Below are 24,645 nucleotides of genomic sequence, written 5' to 3'. Positions count from 1 at the left end.
ACCAACCTTCAGAATTCTAATATGATGAAGTTAGCTCTGACATTAAAATGGGAACTTTTCTTGGAGCACCTTCTAAATAGGCAATGGTTCTATTCCATTACAAAAGAACACAATTTTTGTGATAACAATAGCCAGTTGTATATGAATTAAACCATCTTTATGCATTGTCAATATGAGAGTTGAAATGCTGAGTTAAAAGCAGACTTTGGACAGGAAATTAACATCATCTTGCTATTATCTAGCTGTTGTGCTCTTTTGTACTCCAGGGCAGGCATAGACTTCTACTCAGCAGGAATAAGCTGACAAACAGCTTTAAATAGAAGGGGCAGTTACCTTCACTGGTCGCCTATATTTCCTACAAGCTGTGACATGGGCAATTACACTGGCATGTGTCTCCTTGCTGACATTAATTCCATTTACTTTGATTATGCACTGTCCGGGATGGAGACCAGCAGCTGCAGCCACAGTACCTTTAAAAAAGTTGGGAAAATTGCCAAAATTTAACTTAAACATGTGTTTTTAACTTGTTATTCTAGTTGTAACTAAAGGAAATACTTTCAATACCTCATTGGAAATTAATTTGCAAAAATATTACAAAACAACGTTTTTCATGTTAATTAGGGTTTCTTTTTCCTTTCAAGATCACTTATCCATCTAATTCCCTAAAACATGTAATCCTAAAGTTGGAAAGTCTAAAATGTTTTATCTTGCCATTTGTGATTTTAATTGCCAAACACATTTTAAAAAGGAAGGAAGACAGTACCTACTATGTGCCAGACATTGTGCTAAATGCTTTTCAGATATAATCTCAATCTTCACAACAACCCTGGGAGATATTTGCTATTATTATCCTCATTTTATGGTTGAGGAAACTGAGGCAATGGTTAAATGACTAGGGTAGACAGAGGTTAAGTGGTCACACAACCAGTAAGTATCTGAGGTTGGGTTTGAACTCAGGTCTTTCTGACTCCAGGCCCAGAGCTCTATCCACTGGGCCACCTAGCACAAAAGGAAAAGAGGAGAGCTGAATATAATTCAACAAACATTTATTCAGAGTTGCTAAGGATTTTGTTGTTGTTCAGTTATTTCTATTGTTTCTGACTCTCTGTGACCCCTTTCAGGATTTTCTTGGCAAAGATACTGAAGTGGTTTGCTGTTTCCTTCTCCAGCCCCTTTTACAGAGGAGGAAACTGAGGCAAACAGGGTGAAGTGACTAGCCCAGGGTCACACAGCTAGTGTGTGAGGCTGGATTTTAGATCAGGTCTTTCTGACTCCAGGCCAAGCATTCCATCCACTATACCACCTAGCTGCCCCAATTTGCTAAGGATGCAGAGGCAAAAACAAAACTTCTTATCTTCAGTTATCCAGATATTTGTTTAAATTAACACTGTCATTGTAGGTTCAGGCTTAAATATAGAGATTTGTCTCTATAATGAAATGTGGAGCACCTTTACTAATTTATTTCAACTTCCTTCTATAGTCTTATTTCATTTCCTGACTAGCTCTCAGTTGTCTCAGCTTTTGAGTAAATACACTAAGCTCTTAATGAATAACACTATCATTGCATTGGCTTAAAAAAATCTAATTCAATTTTGTCTGCATTAATACAAGTGCAATGTCTGGATGTAGGGAGGTGACAGTCTTGATATATTTTAAACTCGTCTTACCACATCTGAAGCATTGCATTTTGTTCTGGGTACTCTATTTTAAGAGGGACAGGAACAAAATAAGGTCCAGAAGGTAGTGATTGAGGATGATGAAAGGACTTACACATATGCATGTGAGTAATGATTAAAAGAACTGGGAATATTGAGCATGGAAAAGAGAATACCTATAGCAGCCTTAATAGCTATCTTCATCTCTACAGAGGCACAGTGGATAGAGGGTGCACCCTCGAGTTAGGAGCACCTCACTTAAAATCTGGCCTCAGACACTTATTAGCTGTGTTACCCTAGGAAAGTCACTTTATCCTGTTTGCCTCAGTGTTTTCATTTGTAAAGTGAGCTGGAGAAGAAAATGGCAAATCATTCCAGTATCTTTCCCAAGAAAATCCCAAATGGGGTCAGGGAGAGTCGGAAACTATTGAAAATAACTCAACAACAACAACAAATATGTAAAATAATGATTAGATCTATTCTGTGTAGTAATTATGAGGTCAAAAATGAAGTAAATGGGTTTAAGGGACAGTAGATAGGTTTTAGTTTGAAATCAAGGAGACAAGGAAGAACAAAAATACTAAGATTTGTTAAAACATAAAGGGGCTACTTCATTAGTGAGAGAAATGATTATTTCTCCCTCATACTAATCATTAATTATTGAATAAGGACCAGGACTTTTTTTTTCAGAAGCCTGTAAGTTTTTCAGTCTCTGAAGGACATTTCTGATAATGAGATTGAATTCACTTTCTCCTAAATCTTGTTCAGACTTCATCCAACCTTATAAGGAATTTAATCTAAGGTGGAGATGCCCATTATGCTACACACAGGATTGGGTAGGAATAAATTCTTTGATTAGATCACCCAAGGCTTGTCAATTTACAAGTAAACTACAAAATCACAGTTATATCCCCTAGTCCCTCATTAGAATAGATCCATGTCTCATTTGTAATATTCATCCCCTCAATACTTGTTAACCAATTGGAATAGATTGCCACCCTCAGAAACACCCACTCTTCCAAGGGCATATAAACTGTTAGCCCACCACCATGAGTTGTCTTTGGCATTTGAGAGTGTCACTTTATTAAGAAAATGCTAGAATTATTAATAAAATAATTTATTACCCAGAAACTATGTCTCTCTAACTTTTTAAATGTCACATTAGATAGTGAGTTCCAAATTACTGGAAATATTCAAATAGAAGTTGTTAAGGATTCTTTATAGGGACTCATGAATCATTTATGGGGTTAGACTAGGTGACCACACTGATCTCTTCCAATGTTTAAGATATAATTCTATTCTGATCAATAATAGTTATTTACCTCCAGGATCAATTTCAAATCCTCTATTTGTAATTCAAAGCCCTTCATAACCTAGCCCTGCTCTCACTTCCAGTCTTCTTAGACCTTTCACACACAGCCCCCCAAAATGCCCTCTTCCATCCAGTGACACTGACTTCATTACTACTCTGTAAACAAGACTCTCCATTCCTCAGCTCTGAGAATTTTTTCTGGCTGTCTTCCGTACCTGGAATTCTTCCCTCCTCATGTTTGCCTCCTTTCTCCCCTGTCATCCTTCAAACCTCAACTAAAATTGAACCTTCTATCAGAAGGCTTTTTCAATCCCTCTTAATTCAAATATGTCTTCTCTGTTAATTATTTCTTATTTATCCTGTATATAACTTGTTTTTATATATTTGTGTACTTTTCCCCCCATTAGATTGAGAATCCTTTGAGGGCAGGGACTGTCTTTTGCTTCTATTTGTATCCCCAGTGTTTAGTACAATGACTGACACAGAGTAGGCACTTAATACATTCTTGTTGATTAACTGACAATTATGAACTTTTCCTGAATGCCATAAAAGCATTTTCCTATTAAAAGTAAATTACTCCAAAAATGAGATTTAGAAAATCTACCAATACATAATCCGGCTTTTCTTCTAGGTACCTCCCTATAAGCATATGTAGCAATTTAAAATTTTTGCTCTGATTTCAAAAGCTGTTCTTAAAAGGCAAGTATTACAAAATATGATTATTTTATTTGGACTTGGTTTATTTTTTTAAACCTCCAGTCCCTTTATCTTCTCACAGAAATAGACTTAAAGATAAGGAAATCTAAATCATTGATAAATTGACTGAAAGTCATTAGCTGACAACCAAAGATTTCAGTATGGAAAAATCCCCTCAGTTTAAAAGAAGCAAATGTTACAAATGAAGATGTCAGGGGAAAAAAAGGTGAAATTGGTTCCCACATGAAAATACTACCACTGCCCCAGTGCAGCACTCTATGCTGAGCCAAAACATGCATTTTGTCCTGTAGACAGCCAAAGACAGTAGATATCTTGTGGGAAAATCTGTCCATCTCACTAAAACCCAAGATAGTTCTGTCAAATTGCATGTTTCCCTCTGAAAATTCATCTTTTGCATAGGACATAAAATCAACTACCCACTTCACAAAGGGTGTATAATGATTGGTACCAAGTTTTTACAAACTAATGAAGTATGCCTCTCCCCCATTCAACTGAGGGCAGGGATTGTCTTTAGCCTCTTTTTGTAGCTTCAGTGCTTAGCCCAGTGCCTATTGACACTTCATGAATGTATATTGACTGATTACTTATTTAGATTCAGAAATGGTGTTAGGTAGTTTTAACCTAAAATGCCTCAATGCTTTTATTTTTTTTTACAACATAAATAGAGTTTAAAAAATAAAATAAAAGATAACCACAAAGATATTTTATTCAATATCTGTTTTTCCCTAAAACACATTAATTTTGCTATCTGCAAAGTCTAAAATCCCTCTCAGAAAAAATCAGATAGATTTTGTTCTATATTGCACTTTATCCAGATAGAAAGCTGTTTATTATATTTGGCAACTATTTCCTTACATTTTCTTTGCTTCGCTAGCATGGGTTCAATTATATATCTCCTTAAAGTGGTTATAGCCTGAATAAACCATTTAAAGTATAAATTAATATTTTTAGTTATGAAATTAAATTTTCCCTCATTTTCTTCACTGCTCTAGCATGAGTTCAGTTATTTTCTGTCCTATCAATCACTTTTAATCTTACAGATAATTCTGATCTTGAAAATTCACATGGTGGAATTTGGGTGAAAATAACCATTTGTAACTGAAAAAAAACAAAACAAAACCCAAACAAACATGTTAAGAACAGCAATGACAAAAAGACCATCCAGACAATCCTTCGGTGGAACAGGAACATCTATTGAGGCATTTGTGAAACCACTTAATTTTCATTAGCAACGTTGTAGCAATGATGAATAAACCTCTTCACCCTAGATGCTCATTCCATTCCTGACCTACTTCTCATTTTGGAAGTACCTTCAACTCCAGTGGCCTCCCTTTCTGATTGGATGATTCTTCCCAGAACCTTCAATTTAAGAGGCTCAGGCCAAAGATGTCTTCATCCTTCTTCAGGCTGAACAGCTGAGTCATTTCCAAAGGACTTTCTCTGCCATCTTGTAGGCCAGGTAGCTTCTTCCCCAACCCCTTTATTTTTCAGCTCCTTATGTTATCTTCCCCTATTCGTATATAAACTCCTTGAGGGTGGGAACTCCTTTTTTTTTTCCTGCTTCTCAGCTTTTAGCATAACGCCTGGCACATAGTAAGAGCTTAATTAATCTCTGTTGGCTGCCCAATTAAAATGACAAAAGATTTTTTTTTCAAAAGCAAAATGGAAAAAAAAAAAAGCCAACATGCCATTTAAAAAAAATCTATTGTCTTTGGATTAAAAAGTGAAATATGTGCAAGTTCAAAATGCTAACTACATTATTAATATAGTCCAGTATGAAATTTGAAGAATAAAGATATGAAATAACAAACATATTTGACATTAGATTGAATTTCATACCTCTTCCAACAGCATGTACCACAGAAGGACCAAATCCCCGAATCTGGAATCCAAGGCCATCTGCTGAATCCGGAATTTTCACTGTCCTAATTTCAATCAAAACCCAAAATAAAACAATAAAGGTTTAATTGTTATTAAAACACATATGTACTTAATCTTTTATGAATTCAAATTACAAAATTAATGTGAAAAAGTATGAAAAGTGAGATCATTCTATTTTCAATAACATGAAAAATAGAACATTTAAACAAAAAGAATAGGAAAAAAACTGGCTCTAAAAATAGTTATTTCAAGAAACATAGAAATATAAATGAAATACGATATTTTGTCAGTTTTGTTCTTCTAATTCACTTTTTAGTAATATAGAAAGAAGCAAAGCTGAATAAGAAGTATGCTAAAATGAACTTCATAAAAAGCATAAATAAATAAAAGAAAAACAGAAAGTTTGTAACAAATAGGAATAAAGAAAATCAGGAAGAATTAGGCACAGTAAAAATAAATGGAGTATCTCACAACAAAGTGAGGTTAATCAAACTGCTTAAAATTCCAGGAAATTTTCCAAAAATTATGACTAAATATAAAATGAATAGAGAAAAAATAAGGATGAATGTATGAATGATTGAATGAAGTGTATGTAATACATATGAGTAGATAATTTTCATACTGATGATAAAAAGTGGTTTCCAAGTGGAAAAAACAATTAATATGATAAAATTATAAGGTCTATAAGATCATGAAAATAAATTTCACTAACACTTCAAGGACATGGTAAGTACAGTCAGAAGTAAAGTAACGTGAAGTGTTAATTACATAGTGCTATGGCTACCCCTTCGGGCTCATGATTTGGCCAATTCATCATAAGGAATATTTCTGAGTGGGGCACTAACGGCCCAAATATTAATCTGAAATATAAGTTGTACAAGTACTCTAATAGAAACGGAAATAATTTATTTGTTTGATGTTAAGATCATAGATTTAGATCCAGAAGGGACTTTATGGGCCTTCCAGTTTGACCCTGCATGTCACAGAGGAGGAGACTAAATTACAGGGAAGCAAAGTGACTTACCCAAGATTATAGAGCTGTTAAGTGGCAGAAATGGTATTTGAACCCAGGACCTCTGAGTTCAAAGTCATGTATCCTCCCACTGCACCAAACCATCATTAATAGTTTTACTATGAATTACTTTACACAAAAATGATTATTTTAATATCGATAGTACATCAGAAAAATCTGTTTTCTAACATCTCTACCCATTTGGTATTCAGGGTTGAGTCTACTTTCTTGAATAGCACCACTCTTCAATGTTTCATTATTTTGCCAGTGCCTGTCAATGACACAATTCAGAATGATAGAAAACTGGCTATGAGAAAGAAAAGAGAAAAAATGCCTGTTAGAGTGATCATGAAGAGGTATAGATGGGAGAAGCAAATTCTCCTTTTAACGGTGGATTAATCCTCCTTCTGCTGAAATAACTTAGAGCTTTAGAGCTTTGCTGAATTGTTCTTGCTCTTGTCTTCTTAGGTAGCAAAAGTGGCCTCTTGGGGCTTTTTGAGATATAGTCTGTCTGTAACTTTAATATTGTGACAGAATGTGGATCCTTCTCTGACCTCTAGTCAGGTCATTCTATTGTCCTCAGAGCAGTGTGTGAAAAACACAAGTGTATTCTGGGAAAAGAAATGTAGGCTTTCACTCAGTTAAAGGCTGACTAGCTTTGGCAAACATATCTTCCTACTTGAAACATCATATTGTGGGGAATGGACAAATTTAATTTACTGTGGGAATTAAGATACAGTATTTCCTGCAGAGACTAATATGAGTGTGGGATTACTTACTGAGATAACACATTGATAAAAATTAAAAAAAAAGAAATCTTTATAAAGATTTCTTATTATCAAGGGCAAAAAGTTAAAAATTTAAAGGGGGCCATGATGATTTTCACTAATATATTTTTATTATCTAATAGGAAAAGAATTCAACAGATGAAAATAAAGATAAATATAGCAGGGAAAAAGAAAAAAAGAAGTGGGAAGCCAATGCAAAAGGTATAGGCATTTGAAAGCAAGGGTTATGGATTACAACAACCTTTAAAAAAAGTAAAGAGAAAAATAATGAGCTGTTCCAATGTAAAAAATGTTATAAACAATCAGACAAAAGGCATGAAATGTGCTACTGAAGTAAGAGAAGCAGTCAAAATAATACTGTCAAAGTTGCAATGGAATAAAAAGTCATGTGATTCAATGAAAAGTAATTCTTAAAATGAAAAATCTGCAAATAAGGGAGAACTTTTTTCAATACAATATTCATGCAATAGAAAACCCCTGAAGGTAAAACAGATCCCAATCCTGAATCAATGAAGGAATAAAAAGAAGTAGCAACCTAAATCTTCTTTTAGCTGTTACAATTTTTCTCTTCCATTTGTGGGTATATATAAACCACTCCAATATTTCCCTCTTAGGCTTCCTTTTTATTCTATGACATTTATGTAGCATAGTAGACAGAAAGCAGGGATAGAAAATGGGGATAGAAAGGCACGCTCAAGTCAGAAAGCAATGCTGGCCGCAAACAGTTACTAATTGTGTGACCCTGGGCAAGTCATGTAACTACTGATTCAGTCTAGTTATTCTCATCTGTAAAATGAGGATAATAATAGCACGTACTTCCCAGAGTCATCGTAAGGATCAAATGAGATAATAATTATAAAGTGGTTAGCACAGTACCCAGCACATAGTAAGAGCTGTATATAAACGTGGAGGAGAGGAAAAATAGTAGAGTATTTTTCATCTCTCTTACTTTTAATTCTTTTCCCCCAACTCCCTCACAAATCTCCAGATGGTAAATGAGCAGAAGAGTCAAAGTCCAGGAAAGCTGAGGTGACTGAGCATGATCAGAAGAGGCATAACTAACAATTTTTATGCATGAGAGAAAGGGAAATTTCAAGGAGGGAGACACACCCTATAAAAGTGCTATTTCACCCGGAGAAAAGCATAAGTTATAGGTTAGGTAATAAGGACAGGAATATAAAACGATTCAAAGTTCTTTTTCTCATCTACTTGACTCAACGTATTTAACCTCTAAAAATAAGTTAGGCACTTAATGAGGTACATTCATCCTTTCAGACCACTTTTTAAGCTTACCTATTGTTTCAGAAAAGCTAGTTTCCTAGATAAGGATTTAATATTTTCAGAAAACAATTTGAGAACAAGGGAAAACCTGACATATATTGAAGTAAATAAACCCTGATAATGAATATTTCAACTTCACTTATCTGGAAGCTAGACTTCTAATAACTGCAATTTCTTAGAACACAGTCCTGAAACTGTTATTAAGTAAAAAAGGCTTCTGAATATTCCAAATTGTTGTCAGACAGAACTTCTAAATTAAATCTGTCAACTTTACTTTGAGTATAAAGCCTTTAGGTTTTCATTCTAATTCTATTTACTCTTAGTTAACGCAAATTTTTTGACAAGCTGGATCATTTTAGAAGGAATAAATCAAAAAGGAAAGTAAATTAATAGCAGCAAAATGGGACAACTAAAAACTAGTATCAAAGGAAGAGTCAGAAAAACTGAAAAGCAAGCAAAAATTATGCCATGAATTATATTAAAGTAGAATAAAGTGCTTTCATTATCATTTTTCTTCCAAAACTGTGACATCATGGTAAGAAACTCCTACCAATGCAAATCAGCACTTGCTCTGAGATTTATATTCTTAGAGACATGAATGAGACAAGGATAAAGAACTTTTGTCAAGTCACATTGTCAGTACCTGTCAAAGGAGGGATTTGAACCCAAATCAACCTAACTCTGATTCTAACTCTCTGCTCCCCTACGCCAACTATTTCTCAAGAAAATAACAAATCATGAAGAAGAGGTCACAATTTGTTCATTATCTTCTATTGAGTAAAACTGGAGATATCTATTGTCAGATATTTCAGAGGGGAAAATATTTTTAAAATATTTCTAAGGAACATCTGATTATGTTTTATTTCTGTGTTTGCTATTCCAGCATATTGTTTAAATTATGCATTAATTCATTCATCAAAAATGATTTATTGAGCACCTAAGATTTATGAGAAAGTTTTGAGGTAGTAATGAATAAAATAGAATTTCTATCCCTGAGCTCAGAGAGTATCAGGAAAGATACAATAGCACACACACACACACAGACATACAATACAAGTGCCAAGCGCCATAAGAGTGACAAATAAACAAAAACAAAAGGAACAAATTAAAAAAGATTTCAAAAGATCTGTACCTTCTAGTTGACCAGGTTAAAATGCATTGCTTATCACATTTCAATAAATAAAAAAAGCATGAGGAGACGGTAACATAGTAATTAGAGAGCTGGCCAGGAAAACCTAGTTTTAAATCCTGGGTTTAAATACTACTTTCTTAATCTCTCAAAGACCTTGCCAACTCTCTAAGTCTAGAAATTAGAGAGAAGTGGCTGACCTGTATTTGTAGAGGGAGTATCCTCACCAGAGAATTTCCTATACCAGAGAAATAAATGGTCCAGTATCCATTCCTATCCTGATAACAAATATCTAACAAAAATCTATCTCACAGAGTTATTATGAAGCTCAAATGAAACAATAGCTATATAGCACCATATGAGCCATTATTATTATAAGGATGAGATAATGATGGGACATGTTTTCACCATAGGAAAGAATTTTAAGCCAGAAATATAGTAAGATGCTAGGCCCTGAAATATTCATTACAATCTTCTCTATTATTACTACAACATAAACTTGAAATATTCAGAGTCAAATATGATATCAAACCAGCTTAATTGTAGATACAACCAAATATTTTATCATGACAAGTAATATCACTCCTCTTATTTCTTCTAAAGGCCTCTCTTAAGTAGTTATTTTAATCCAACAAGGGGTTATTTAATTTCAGGAATTAGCAATTAATTGTATTAACTTGTATAGTTTTGCTTTTTCACTCTTCTCTATCCATTTTTGAAAATAAAAGTAGAACAACTTACTCCCTCGGTTTTGTGCTCACAAGAACTCTGAGAGGCTTTTTGCTGTTTAAGCATGATTTCAAGAAGCAATCTACTTCATTGAAAGGTCTCATAAAAACTAGGTCACCATTAATGGCAAAAATCTTCTTCCCAACTTCCATTCCGGCCATCTAAGAGAGAAACAAGAAAAGGGAAAAAAAATCAAATTATACTTGAAATAATTTATTTTTGTTTATTGGAAAACATGTTAAAACTGAAATAGAATACTGTGAACACAAGAACTTTGGAGTTCTGATATATTTGAATACATGCAAAAAAAAAAAAAAGACAATGTGACATGGTGGAAAGAATCCTGGAATCGGGTGGAAAAGCTGGATTTGAAGAAAGGCTCTAACACTGCTCAGCTGTGTGATTATTCAATTCTGTTTTTTAAAATATTAAATAATAACTATATATATATATATATCACTTTACTAGGCACAGGGAATACAAATAAAAAAAAAATAAAAGCCCCTGCCCTCAAGGAGCTTACATTCTTCGAGAGCTGGAAGAGACTTCTGAGGGGATGCCCTCTCATTTTGCAAATAAAGAAACTAATCACACTCTAAGAAATTTAGATAAAAGGAAGAAGCGATTTCAGAACCAAATAGAGATGCTGAGGGTATAGAAACGGAATTTGCACCTAGTATAAACATATTACCAACACTGGGTTTAGTGTTTTCTATCCCCTGCTCTCTGTTGATTCAGCTTATTCTCATATCATTCCTGATACCTAACTAAAGAAAATAGAGGGAAAGAAAAAAAACAACAACAGGTTTGAAAGGTTTACAGGACTGTCATCCATCCTTCTCAACTAGCTGGCATATGAAGAACATGAAGTCTTCTGTTAAAAAGACCACATATAACAAGTAGAAAATGTTTTTTGCATCCTCATTAGTCAAAATGGAATTTACCATTTAGACTTCAGGCTATAATTCAAAGTTTTTCTTACTCTGAACCCACTCAAATTCCGGTTTGGCTTCTTCTATGCTTTAACGCGTAAGACAAAATATTACCTGCTTTCAAATCACTTATATTCTGCTAGGAGATATATACATTTTTTAAAATGCAATAGAACTTGAGGAGGAAGAGACCACTAATAATCAGGAGGCTAAGGATTGAAATCCTAAAGAAAGCAACACCAAATATCGGTCTTAAAAACGTTAAGGATTCTAAGAGGCTCCAGTAAGGAAGGACTGCCCTCCAGGCATATAGAACTGCCTATGTAAAGGCAAGAAGGAGAGGGGAAGGAAAACCCCTACTCCTAGACATCCATAAACTTCTGCCTCATCTTCAACCCCAACTTACACTATATGCATATAGGTGATTTCCTGTGTAAGGATAAGGCTATTTTCACCTTCTTAAAATCAATTAACTTTAAAAAAAATAAATAAATAAAATTTTTTAAAAATCAATTAACTTTGTTAGGTTAGCACACTGATTAAACTAATCAGCTAGAGCTGTGTACAATTGAATAGGACCTGTACATCTCCTTGCAATAATCAAAGTCACTGTGCAAGAAAACTGGTCATATTCTAAGAAATTTATATAAAAGGAATGTATATAATATATAAATATATATAAATATGATATATAATATGTAATATATAAAAGAAAGGCTCTATTTCAGAACCAGTTAGAAACTCTGAGGGTCTGGAAACCAAGAGGCTGGAGTAAACCTGGCAGTCCAGCATACTTCAGAGAAACAATGGTAGAACTGAGCTTTAGCAAAAAGGGAGATATGGAGAAGAGTCTTCTGTCAACTATAGGTTTCTTGGAACAGAAGCCCTAGGTTCAGAGAAGTCCCCGGAAAGGGTGGGCTTTTTCTACAACTTTCCTTCCTGCAATTGTCTATATACTGTTTAGTTACCCAAACATTTCCAATAAATTGAAATTTGTCTCAACCTCAAAGAGACTAGAGCTTAACTACAGATAGCGTATACATGTAAAATTAAGCAAATATTTCAATCTCTAAGTGTTAGAAATTTTTCTAACTTGAAAGTTTTCTTTCTAACTTGAAAAATGTGATTAAACTCATAACTTTTTCATCTAAAATATATTCTATAAAACTGAAGAAGAATGAACCTCATAGACTAGAGGGACTATTATTTAGTATTTAGACTTAAGGAATCCAATTAGTATAACAGATTCTTATACTTGTCATACCTTTGCTTAGCTGGTTTCCCTTCTCTACTCTCAAACATAGCAGTCTCTCTCATCCTCTATATAAATCTAAATCTATTTTCTAAAATCAATTTAAGAATTCTGTAATTTTTTTAAAGAGAGGTGAGGGTGCGCTGGGCAGCTAGGTGGCACAGGGAATAAAGTGCTGGGCCTGGAGCCAGGAAGGCTCATCTGCCTGAGTTCAAATCCAGCCTCAGACACATACTAGCTGTTTGTAACCCTGTTTACCTCAGTTTCCTCATCTGCAAAATGAGCTGAAGAAGGAAATGGCAAACCACTCCAAGAAAACCCCAAATGGGGACACAAAGAGTCAGACATGACTGAAATCAACAACAATAACAACAACAACAACAACAATGAAGGGGTGCTATAGGTGAGAAATGTTACAAGCACTTTCAGATGAGGTCACCGTATGTGTTTTACTTAACAGTTTTACTTTTTTTCTAAAAGACTTCTCAGGAAGTGAGTAATCTATGAAATGTGTAATGTAAAAACAAAACTTATCAATAATTAAAAAAATTAAACTCCACTTTTTTCATGAAACCTTCCCTGAATACCCTAATATGAAATTATCTTTCCTTTCTATGAGCCCTTTTTGCACTGACCCCTAATAAACTATGAGACACTTAATAATCCTGGGGGAGGAGAAGTGGAGAGGAGAAGGGGAAATAATACAAGTAAGTTTATTGACTTCTGTGGTACTTAATTCAATTTTAAAAGTCTGCCCATTCAGTTTCATTTGTGCAAACATTATCTTCCTATCAAGACTATAAACCCCTAAAGGGCAGAGACCACATCTCCTATTTCTTTTGTTATCTCCTAGATACTAAGGGCAAAGCTATTTTAGGCACTGAATAATCAATGATAAATTATCATTTATCAGAATAATTTACAATTGCTTCTTTTTACATCCCCTTTCAGAAATTATTTGGGTTCTCTCTTTTGGCTTGTGAATAAAACAAAGGCATCAGTTTGAGGAACTGCAGCCATGAACAGGAGAGGAAGGAAGTTTTCAATCTCTACTAATATGTTATCTTATCACATCCTTTCTGGTCCTAAAGTACATACAATCCTGAGCAATATCTTTCACTGTCTGTGTTCTCTATCTTGATCCCAAACTAAACATCTTTGAAAGTTGTGTTAACTCTTTCGGGCCACCAAAGGACTGTATTAGTATAGTGAAATAGTTTCTCCAAATAGCAAAAAAAATTCGAGTACATGAGTGACCTAGAATATGTAGACAGACTGAAAAACTATTAACAGATGTTATGACTAAAAAAAAAACTTTGCTAATCCATAATAGTTTCCAATGAATATAGAAATATGTGAAATAAAAGAGTAAACTGAAAAAGTAAGCTCCAGAAAGTTAAGTAACTGAATTATAAGACTGAACAAATCCAAGTTTCATATAAAATCAACCCTGCTCACAATAATTGATTCACCAGAAGCAAAGCTAGAAGAGGTTGTTTGAGGGTACCATCTAATTGAACAAGCTCTGCTAGAGAACATTCTATTAAAGATATATCCAGAAGGACTTGTTTTAGAAAGAGTTCCTTTGGAAAATAATATTTTCTCTAGTGGTTGTGGGAGGCAAATGAAAATAGTGTGGTGTTTTTTTGTTTTTTGTTTTTCCTAACTGGACCACTTATAACAAGATTTTGATCGAAAGATATGTAGTTTGATAGAATCCTCTGTGTATATAATTTTGGGTTGAATATATACATATATATATATGTTATATAGACAAGGAAAAATCTGGAATATAAAGTACAGGAAAGTGGTTATTTTTAGTGTAATCGGAATCCATTGTCCTGTGAGTACTCTGAGCTGTCTAGAATAGAACTCTCAATTCTATTAGTAAATAGCTGAAATTTTTGGGCTATTACAATTGCTAGATTTTTAGATAAAATAATAGCATTTTGGAATTTTGAAATAAATTGGTACAATTTCCTAACAATAAGAGTTATCTAAAAGCAGAATGAGTTCCTTCAGGAGGTAATGGGTTCCTTCTCACTAGAGGTTTTCAATTATGATGACCACTCTGTCATCATCATTACTTGCAGAATTCTTGGTCATAAATGGATTGGACCAGATGGCCTCTGAGGTCTCTTTTAACTCTGAAATTCCAACATTTAGCATGGTATCTGAAATGGAATTAGATTCAATCAAATGGTAGAGGATTTGTTTAGTGATTTTCCATCTTAAATTTTGATGGCTGTTGAAAATGAAGCAATTCCACAGGAGATTTCTGAATATAAAATATGTAGTATAAGTTTAGGATGTTTTTCCTCACAGGGTTGATAAGGAAAGAGCATGGATGGCCCAGTGCAAATCCATCACCACTAATAGAAATTACAATCCTAAGCAAAAAAATCTTATCGATTGGGATCACCAGCATTATCTTCACATGGGAAAGAAAACACATTACCATCTTGTTGTCTACAGTCAGAGTAGGAAGTTGTATTGAACGTACAAGAAAAAGAGAGAAATTATATAACCACAAGTATTATGTGATCAAAATGAGAAACTAAATCACATATATGTAAAGCAACATGACAATATTTAGAAGAAGCAATACTTCTGAAAGTAAAATGCCACATATTATATATTGAATACATAACTTGAGAGGAAATGAAGAGATATTCATTGCATAATGGATTATTATTATTTGACCTCTATTACCATCATCTTCAATGGAGAAAATGTTCTCTTATAAATAAAGCAGATTTTCTTCTATTCATATTTTGCCCATTAAAATCAGAAAAATATACATTTAATTTGGAAATCAGCAACACTCTGGAAGTAGATAATGGAATGTATGAGGATATTAAAAAATCCTCTGTTTAAAGTAGCTAAATAGAATCTGTATCCAGAACACCTACTTTTCCTTTAGGTCTAATCCAAAACTTTCTAAAACATTTAAAATGATGGCTTAGGATTTTGCAAAGGGCTTTTAACACAGGGATGTTCTGGAGCCAGCTTGAACCTGCTCACAAGAACCAAATGTTAAATTTCCCACATGAGTATTTGCACAAAAATAGATTGAGGTGCTCCAAGTTAGGGTTTGATTTATCTTGATCTATTGTCTTATTGATTGGTTATACTTAAGAAAGTATCAATAATGCAGATTAAAGTGCGTCCCTTGAATTTTTTTTTTCAGAAGAGACAAGTTCATTCACCAGCAAACCTCTGCCTTTACATATATTATCTCACTTGATCAACACAACAAGCCTGTGAATTATGTATTATTATTATCTCCATTTCATAGAAATGAAACTGAAGCTGAAGGAGTTTAACATGACTTGTCAATGGACAGAAATCTAGAAAGTGCCTGATGCAGGATTTGAATTCTGCCTCAAGGTAAACATTATCTCCACTATGCCAGCTAGATACCCATCTGACATATTTCCCCTACTTGATGATTTTGTCTAGTTCCAGGTCAACCTTAGTTATTAGGAGTGCACTAGAAACAATAAATCATTTACTAGGCCTAGTAAAGTACTAGTTACTAGTATTTAGTATTTCAGGTCAGGTTATGACCTAAACAGAACTCTCAACACCATCTTCAAAACTCTACATCCCTGGAGCAAGGCAGGAGAGGACTGAATTGACAGATGTCCTGGAGGGCAGAGCCAGAGAAAAATTTTCTGCAAACAATGTTCTTTAATGAAAACACTTAAAGGATCTGGGATTTCCATTCATTTATGGCTTGTGATTCTGGGAATGGGATTATAAATTGAAAGTCAACAAATATTGTATCTAGGAAGAAACCACAACCAATGAATAAACAAAGATTTATTGATAATTTACCATAAGCCAGTCACTGTACTAACCAATTGAGAAATGAAGACAAAAGACAAACAGTGCCTGCCCTCAAGGAGCTTAAATTCTAAAGGGGAAGGTAACATCTACCTAAAAGTCTATGAATAATACATACAAAAGGAATTAAAAATAGTTTGGGGGAAAGTACGGCAGGGTTCCTTATACTCCATGTTTTATAAATTTAACAAAAATTCTGCACTGTGTATCTTTTTTAAAAATACCAGAATGGGGGCAGCTAGGTGGCACAGTGAATAGAGCTCTGGCCTTGGAGTCAGGAGGACCTGAGTTCAAATCCAGCCTCAGACACTTAACACTTACTAGCTGTGTGACCTTGGGCAAGTCACTTAACCCTGATAGCCTTACCAAAAAGCAAAAAAACAAACAAACAAAAAATAGAATGCCTTACCTCTGCATTTGATCCCTTTTCCACCAATTTAATGATTGGCACTTTATTTTTATCTTCTAATCCAAAACCATAGCTTCCCTCATTTGATTTAATCTGAAATGGGACAAAAACTGGTGTTACTATTAAATCAGAGGGAGCAAAAGGTAAACCCCAAATAAGATGGCATAAAGTATATTTGTAATACATTGCTATAGATTTTCTTAGTATCTATGGGAGGGGAAAATCCATAGATTATATCCATCAACTTACCAATAATGATTTAGCAATAACATTTTCCACAACTTTTAAATCATGCTTCATAAGTCTATGTTTCATATTTGATCCTTCCATTTCTTCATCCGCAAAAAAACGAAAAAGTAGGGGTTCATCTTTGAATTCACTTTTTTCAAGGACTAAACAAAAAGGTAGATTTATTTTTTAAATAAATTTAAAATGAATGGATACTATAAATCATTTGACACAAAATGAAAATATGAATGACCTGGATTGCATGGTCAATAGAAAAGTTAAGGCTCTACTTACATTAGTAAGAATATCTTTTTTCCCAGATTACACAGTTCAAAAGACAAAAATTTTATTTAAGCTATTATCTAAGAGAATACGAATTTCAAATACTAAAAACACTTTCTAATTTTAACATTTTTGTTATTAGCAAAACCTGTTGCTCACTAGATGACATCTGTAGAGGAACAGATTATGATACTGCATCCAAGAAAGTCATGAAATCCTGACATGAGAAACCTATTGGAGACATTACCATGCCCTTAACACATAATTATGTGTTTTGGAAGTTTAGTAAACATTCTTAGGATGTTTTTAAAGTCCTAAGTAACTATGAAAAAAATGTAAATGTGTTGCATGCTGCCCTTGGATGTGTACACAGTTCCCATTGAATTAAATATTTGGTTCAAAACTTCTAACTGGAATTTTGTCCTCTGGGTTAAATGTGATTTTAGTTTTCCATGAACTTCCAGAACTTCGCTTTTCAAAAGCAAAAGTCTCAGATAACATTTGAAAAAAAAATTTTATTCTTCTATTTCAACTTCCATGTATTCAACAAGGCCCCTAAGATTACTAGCCAATACAAGAAGGAGTATACAATAAAGTTTAAGCCATACAGATAATTTAAAAGTCATGATTGTAAACTTTAATTGCTTACCAGATCTATGGGTGCTTATGTATTAAGAAAAATGAAGCTAACTGAGCTTGGTTGGACTACATAATTTATGTTCTATAGGATCTTGATAGACACTTAAAAAAAGGTTTAGTCATAAATATCTCATTGTTTCTATTTTTAGTAACAGAAAGTCACCAAAAAAAATGATAAAAGTTAAGCCAAAGGAAGCACTTCAAATCCAAAGCAGATGTGCATGCACACACATTCATAATACAATATGCATGTCTGCTTGTTAAAAAGTGACCTATTTATATGACAAACATTTTATAAAAAAAAAAACATAGATACTATTGTTTCCCAGTTTTTTCCACCACCAAACATCTGTTTATAAAAAAGCATCGAAGGCAATGTTTGGCATATAGAAAATGCTTAATAAATTCTTGTGAATTAAAATAATAGCTAACATTTACGTAGGCCTTTAAGTTTTGCAAATCCTTTTTAAAATATATAATTTTATACTTACAGGAACCCTGAGAGGTGGGTGCTATGATTATTTCTATTTTGTAGATGAGGAAACTGAGGCAGAGTAATTAAGTGACTTGTTCAGATTCACAAAAGTAGTCTAAGGTTTAATTTACTCAGATCTTCCTGATTGCAGGTCCAGGCTTCTGTCCACTGTGCTATCTAGTTACATTGAAATTGAGTGATTGATAAAATCAGGCCACGAGTCTGGATTGCTACATCTATAAAAACCTCTCTTTAACATAATAAAATAAAACATTTAAAAATCAAGGTATTAATGAAATTACAGGTTATTCCCTATAGGAGGAAATAAAAGTCTCTAAATTTTGTTCCTGCATTAAAATGTCATCATTGTGAAATTATAATTTATTTTCTTTATCTTAAATTTTCTAAAAGACAAGCATGGCATAATTTTTAACCCACTGCTCAGGGTCAATATCTGAAACAGAATACTCCACAGCTTTGAGCTTGCCCTGGGTTCCCTTTTATAGTTCTTCCTCTTCAGTCAAGATTAGCAACCTTCTGGAAATACTTGGGTAAAAGTAGCAGATGCTGTTAAAATACAAAAACAAAAGATCTTCTTAGAGTCTCAGTTGCCTAAGCCATCTATTCTAGATGAATGAAATGCCAAAGGAATTATCTTGGTGAACAAAAGTTCAAACAGAGCAGACAAGAAAGAAAGCAATTCTTTAACTCATAACTCCAAAGGAAAAGGGCCCTTAAAACACAGTCAGCAATATTTACTGAGAAGTATAACTGGATAACCAGCCAAGATGGCAGAGTAGGAGGGAGCAGCATTGTCCAGCTCCCCTGATAGCTATTCGTAAAGATCTCAGAATAGCATCAGACTGGAGAGTGGCTGGAAATCTGAGGATAAACTACAGTGGGTCATCTTTCCAACACAAGAGCTAACCTATGAGCAAATGACCGGGATAGAAAATGGGTGGGCCAAGATCTTGGAAAAGATCCCTGAAGCCCAACAGGGCCACAATTCTGTAGCTCTGACATCAGGACATGAACTGGGAACAAAGACACAGCCTCTAGATGCAGGGACTATATTGATGTTGCTCTAAACTAGGAGAAGGGAGAACTAGGATAAGTAGGCAATACTGCTGCTCTAAAGCTACAGAACCTTCTAGCTTGCCAATAGGGTTTCAGTCCTAGCAACTATTTACCGGAGCTACTCTCAAGAGCAAGTTTATTTCTGTATTACTTAGACCCAAACCAGAGTCTTGAGCCTAGAAAGCCCAGGAGGATAACAATCAGATTGTACTCTTGATCACACCACATGAAAGTTAGTAGAAAGTCTGCAGTTCTCTGGCCCAAGCCACCCTTGGGATTGTTGAAGAACAAAGCATGCAACACCTGGAGAACATAGGGGCAGGATACCATATTCTAGAGGCTAAGACCATACAAGGTCATCACAGCTCTGGCAGAAGTATATGGAGCACAGTTCTTTTTTGGGGGAGGGGGGCGTGATATATACATATATGTATATACATATATACATAATATGTATATGTATATATGTTTATAACCTCTCATTGTGTTGTACTTTTATCTTTTACAGTAGATCTGACACAGACATTCAATAACTGTAGAGACACACCTCTGGGGGTCTAAGGTAAGGGGAAGTGGGAACAGAGGTGGGTGAAAGAATAAGAGTTGACATTTATATATCTAGTTATGTTTTGAAACATGTTTTACATACATTATCTCATTTTGACCTCACAAAAACCCTGTGAGACAGGTACTACAAGTATTATCCCCATTTTACAGATGAGGAAACTGAGGCTCAAAAAAGATTAAGAAATTTGCCCATGGTCACACAGATAATAAGTATCAAAGGCAGGATTTGAACCCAGGTCTTGCCTGATTTCAAGACAAAAGGGACAGATCCAAAGAAGGAGAGTGCAGCATTAATAGGGAATAGATTTGGTATGGAAAGGAGGAAGGGAAGTATTAAAACATCTCTGTGATTAAAAAAATACTTCTGAGCAGGGGCCTCTTTAAACATGTTATGGGAATTACAGGGCTAAAAAGGCAGAAGTGGTTTGGAGAGGGAGCCATTTTCAAATTCAGAGGGGGACTTAAAACTTTCAGGTTAATGTTAAGTAGAAAAGGAGTGCTAGTAATTAGTCAATGATTTGCTAAGAAAAACTAGACTGGGTGGGGGGGACAGGAAAGAAGGTAACACATTACCATGGCCAGATAAGGTTTCCAAGGTGGCCACTGGGGACAAAACCAGGTCAAGATGGCCACCCAAAGCACTGAAAAATGGAGCTGAGGGTGGGAGGTGGGGAAATGTTTATAAGAAAATTATGCAGGGATAAAATTGACCACATATATGTCCAAATGTCTTTTGGAGCAGCAGACACCAGGGAAGGAAGAGGACACCCTACTTTTCAGCTCAGACATCCACTATATGGAGAAGGGGGTAGGAAATTGGAAGAACAAGGGGACCTAGAAATGACAATTTAAAGGCTTCAGTAAGATATGGAGTGTGAGGGAAAAAAAAGTTGGACAAACCCCATCTTCAACTCAAAAATGACCATCTAAAGAGGAGAGCAGGATTACTAAGTTTGGGAGAAAGGGGGGGGCCCAAGAGACAGGTTCCCAGATATCTTATCTCCAAGTCACTAAGATGGATAGTGAAAGGGAAAGGGGAGATAGGTTTATAATCAGAAGAGTGGCCCCCACTGACAGGACACACTCTCACCACCACTACCAGGGAAACCATGAAACATTTGTTGAGTCCATAAAAACAAGAAAAAGGAGGGAAGTGGAGCAATTGTAGGAGTATTTTACCAGTAGCCATACAAGTATCTGGACGGCAACAGAAACCAACTTGTCAGTAAAGGAGCAAAGATGGCCTCCCTGCTCTAAATCTCTCACATACCAACAATGGGAGAAGGTGTTCTTCCAAGGAATCAAAATGGCTATCACCTGATCTGCCCGGTGGGGGGGGGGGCACGGAGCCAAGATGGCGGAGGGAAAGGAGTGACTGTCTTGAGCTCTCTACCAAAGCCCTCCAAATACCTAAAAAATATGGCTCTAAACAAATTCTAAAGCAGTAGAACCCACAAAAAGACAGAGTGAAACAGATTTCCAGCCAAAGACAGCCTGGATAGTTGATGGGAAAGATATATTGCACCAGGTGGGGAGAGGAGCGCAGTTCAGCGTGGGCACGCAGGCCACAGTGACCCTGGAGCAGGCCTCAGAGGACTGAATCGCGGGCAGCTGTGGTGGTTTCCAGACTTCTCAACCCCTGAATGCCAAAGATAACTTAGGAGGTCAGTGGGGAAAGTCTGTGACTGCATTGAGAGAGGAGCTAGGTCTCAGTAAGTCTCGAGTGCAGCCTGGGGCCGGGGCTTTTTCCTGAGCTTCCAGCCCACAGACTGAGGGGAAATCCATTGGGTGATCACAGGGGGATTGCAGGGATCTCTTTGCCAGTGCTGAGGGCGAGGAGGAATGCTGGTGTGGTGGAGCTTGTTGTGGAGGTGGAGAGAAAACACCTTGCCCCTTATCATACCACCTTGAAAGAACTGAAATTTCAGGTCCCTAGAAGTACCTCTGAAAACAGCTGTACAAACCCCCAAAGCTTGGGACAGTACAGTCTTCACATTGGAAGCAGACTTTTACCTTAACAAAGAGTTTAAAACTCAGTTAATTGGCCGGGATCATGAGTAAGCAGCGCAAAAAGAGTCAGACTATATTATCTTACTTTGGTGACAAAGAAGATCAAAACATACAACCAGAAGAAGACAACAAAGCCAATGCTCCTACATTCAAAGCCTCCAAGAAAAATATGAATCAGTCCCAGGCCTTGGAAGAGCTCAAAAGGGATTTTGAGAAGCAAGTAAGAGAAGTAGAGGAAAAACTGGGAAGAGAAATGAGAGTGATGCAAGAAAATCATGAAAAGCAAGTTAACAAGCTTGCTAAAGGAGACCCAAAAAAATGCTGAAGAAAATAACACCTTAAAAAATAGCCTAACCCAAATGGCAAAAGAGGTCCAAAAAGCCAATGAAGAAAAGAATGCCCCAAAAAGCAAAATTGGACAAATGGAAAAGGAAGTCCAAAAGATTACTGAAGAAAATACTTCCTTAAAAATTAGAATACAGCAATTGGAAGCTAATGACTTTAGGAGAAATCAAGACACTGTAAAACAAATCCAAAAGAATGAAAAATTAGAAAACAATGTGAAATATCTCATTGGAAAAACAACTGACCTGGAAAATAGATGCAGGAGAGAGAATTTAAAAATTATTGGATTAGCTGAAAGCCATGATCAAAAAAAAAGAGCCTAGACATCATCTTTCAAGAAATTATCAAGGAAAACTGCCTTGATGTTTTAGAACCAGAGGGCAAAATAGAAATTCAAAGAATCGACCGATCTCCTCCTGAAAGAGTTCCCCAAAAGAAAACTCCTAGGAATATTATAGTCAAATTCCAGAGTTCCCAGGTCAAGGAGAAAATATTACAAGCAGCCAGAAAGAAACAATTCAAGTATTGTGGAAACACAATCAGTATAACACAAGATTTAGCTGCTTCTACATTAAGGGACCGCAGGGGCATGGAATATAATATTCCGGAGAGCAAAGGAGATAGGATTACAACCAAGAATCACCTACCCAGCAAACTGAGTATAATCCTGCAGTGGGAAAATATGGTCATTCAGTGAAATAGAGGACTTTCAAGTATTCTTGATGAAAAGAACAGGGTTGGATAGAAAATTTGATTTTCACATACAAGACTCAAATGGAACATGAAGAGGAACAGAGAAGTTTGGAAGAAGCGTTGGTTGGGGAGGAAGAATACGTTCTCTTTGATACATATAGTGTTTGGACATACTGAGCTCTCATTCCAGTCCTCAGTTTTCTAGATCTTTCTTTTGTTACTATCACTAGACAGTAATGCAAAACAGCTTTACTGAGGAAAGATACTCACAAAGCAAAAGTGTGGTCAGGGAGAATAGACAAGAGGCATTCTGTTAGGATCCTGGTTGGAGTTAGGCACTCTGTTGAGGCCCCAGAGGAACTGAGTGCCCAAACCAGTTAAGTCCAGTGGACTTTTATAAGTTTCTATTTTTGTGTCTAACAGGACCAAGGCATTGGGGAGAGGGATTATGGGGCCTGGATTTGGGGATTGCTCTTCGAGGATGTGGAGGTAAACTCTTGGAGAAGAGGCAACTATTAGGTATTCAAACTTCTTGCCAATAGGAAAGAGAATTTGAGACATTACTGACATACGAGACATCCTTATAAACTTTTATTCTTTTATTACCTTATTTCATTCTCTCCAATACATCCCCTACACAATTGCTAAAATGAAATTCCTAAAGCACAGGTCTGACCATGTTGATCACCATGTCTCCTGCTTCAAAAACCCAGTGACTTCTCATTTGTACTAGAATAAAATAAAAACTTCTATATTTGGGCAGCTAGGGGGCATAGTGGATAGAGTCCTTTTCCTGGAGTCAGGAAGACTCATCTTCCTGAGTTCAAATCTGACCACAGACACTTACTAGTTGCTTGACCCTGGATGAATCACTGACTTAACCCTGTTTGCCTCAGTTTTCTCATCCGAAAATGAGCTATGGGAGGAAAGAGCCAACTACTTTAGTATCTTTGCCAAGAAAATCCCAAATGTGGTATTGGAGAGTAGGAGATGACTGAAACAACCAAACAACATTTTTAGATCTTCATAATCTGGTTCCAGATTACTGTTTCACACTTATCATATATCACTCAACTTCATGCACAGTTCAACTTAATTATTCTACCTGTACCTCACATGCAACATAGTATCTCTTATATCTGTGGCTTTGCACAGACTTGTCACTCCCTAACCCAAACCTTAGAATTATACTCTCCTCACCTTTGTCTCTTTGAATCTCTAGGGTCCTTCAAAGCTCAGCTCAGGTTCTCCTAGTTGAAGCTTTTTTTCTCAGGTAATGACACCCCTCCCCTTTGTGTATTTACTTTGAATGTTTGGTATTTATGCACATGTATCTATTTATATGTTTACATGAAATGTAAACTCCCTAAGGGCAGAACCTTT

The 24,645-nt window shown here is 35.5% G+C and overlaps 1 protein-coding gene across 1 annotated transcript in view; it reads right to left on the bottom strand.

The window, feature by feature from the left end:
• The window catches only part of LOC114054097 (phosphatidylinositol 3,4,5-trisphosphate-dependent Rac exchanger 2 protein), a 385,890-nt gene that overhangs the window by 169,368 nt on the left and 191,877 nt on the right, over positions 1 to 24,645 (bottom strand). The window contains exons 17-21 of the mRNA XM_027877211.1: positions 17,196 to 17,338; positions 16,947 to 17,039; positions 10,517 to 10,665; positions 5,524 to 5,609; positions 334 to 470 (exon numbers count right to left, since the gene is read on the bottom strand). Of these exons, the coding sequence (XP_027733012.1) occupies positions 334 to 470; positions 5,524 to 5,609; positions 10,517 to 10,665; positions 16,947 to 17,039; positions 17,196 to 17,338 (608 nt within the window). The remainder of the gene's footprint in view (positions 1 to 333; positions 471 to 5,523; positions 5,610 to 10,516; positions 10,666 to 16,946; positions 17,040 to 17,195; positions 17,339 to 24,645) is intronic.

The sequence above is a fragment of the Vombatus ursinus genome, unplaced genomic scaffold, assembly GCF_900497805.2.
Source record: "Vombatus ursinus unplaced genomic scaffold, bare-nosed wombat genome assembly UNPS02014812.1, whole genome shotgun sequence".
Classification (NCBI taxonomy): domain Eukaryota; kingdom Metazoa; phylum Chordata; class Mammalia; order Diprotodontia; family Vombatidae; genus Vombatus; species Vombatus ursinus.
Note: the sequence above shows the minus strand (reverse complement) of the source record. Positions and strands in the feature narration are given on the sequence as shown.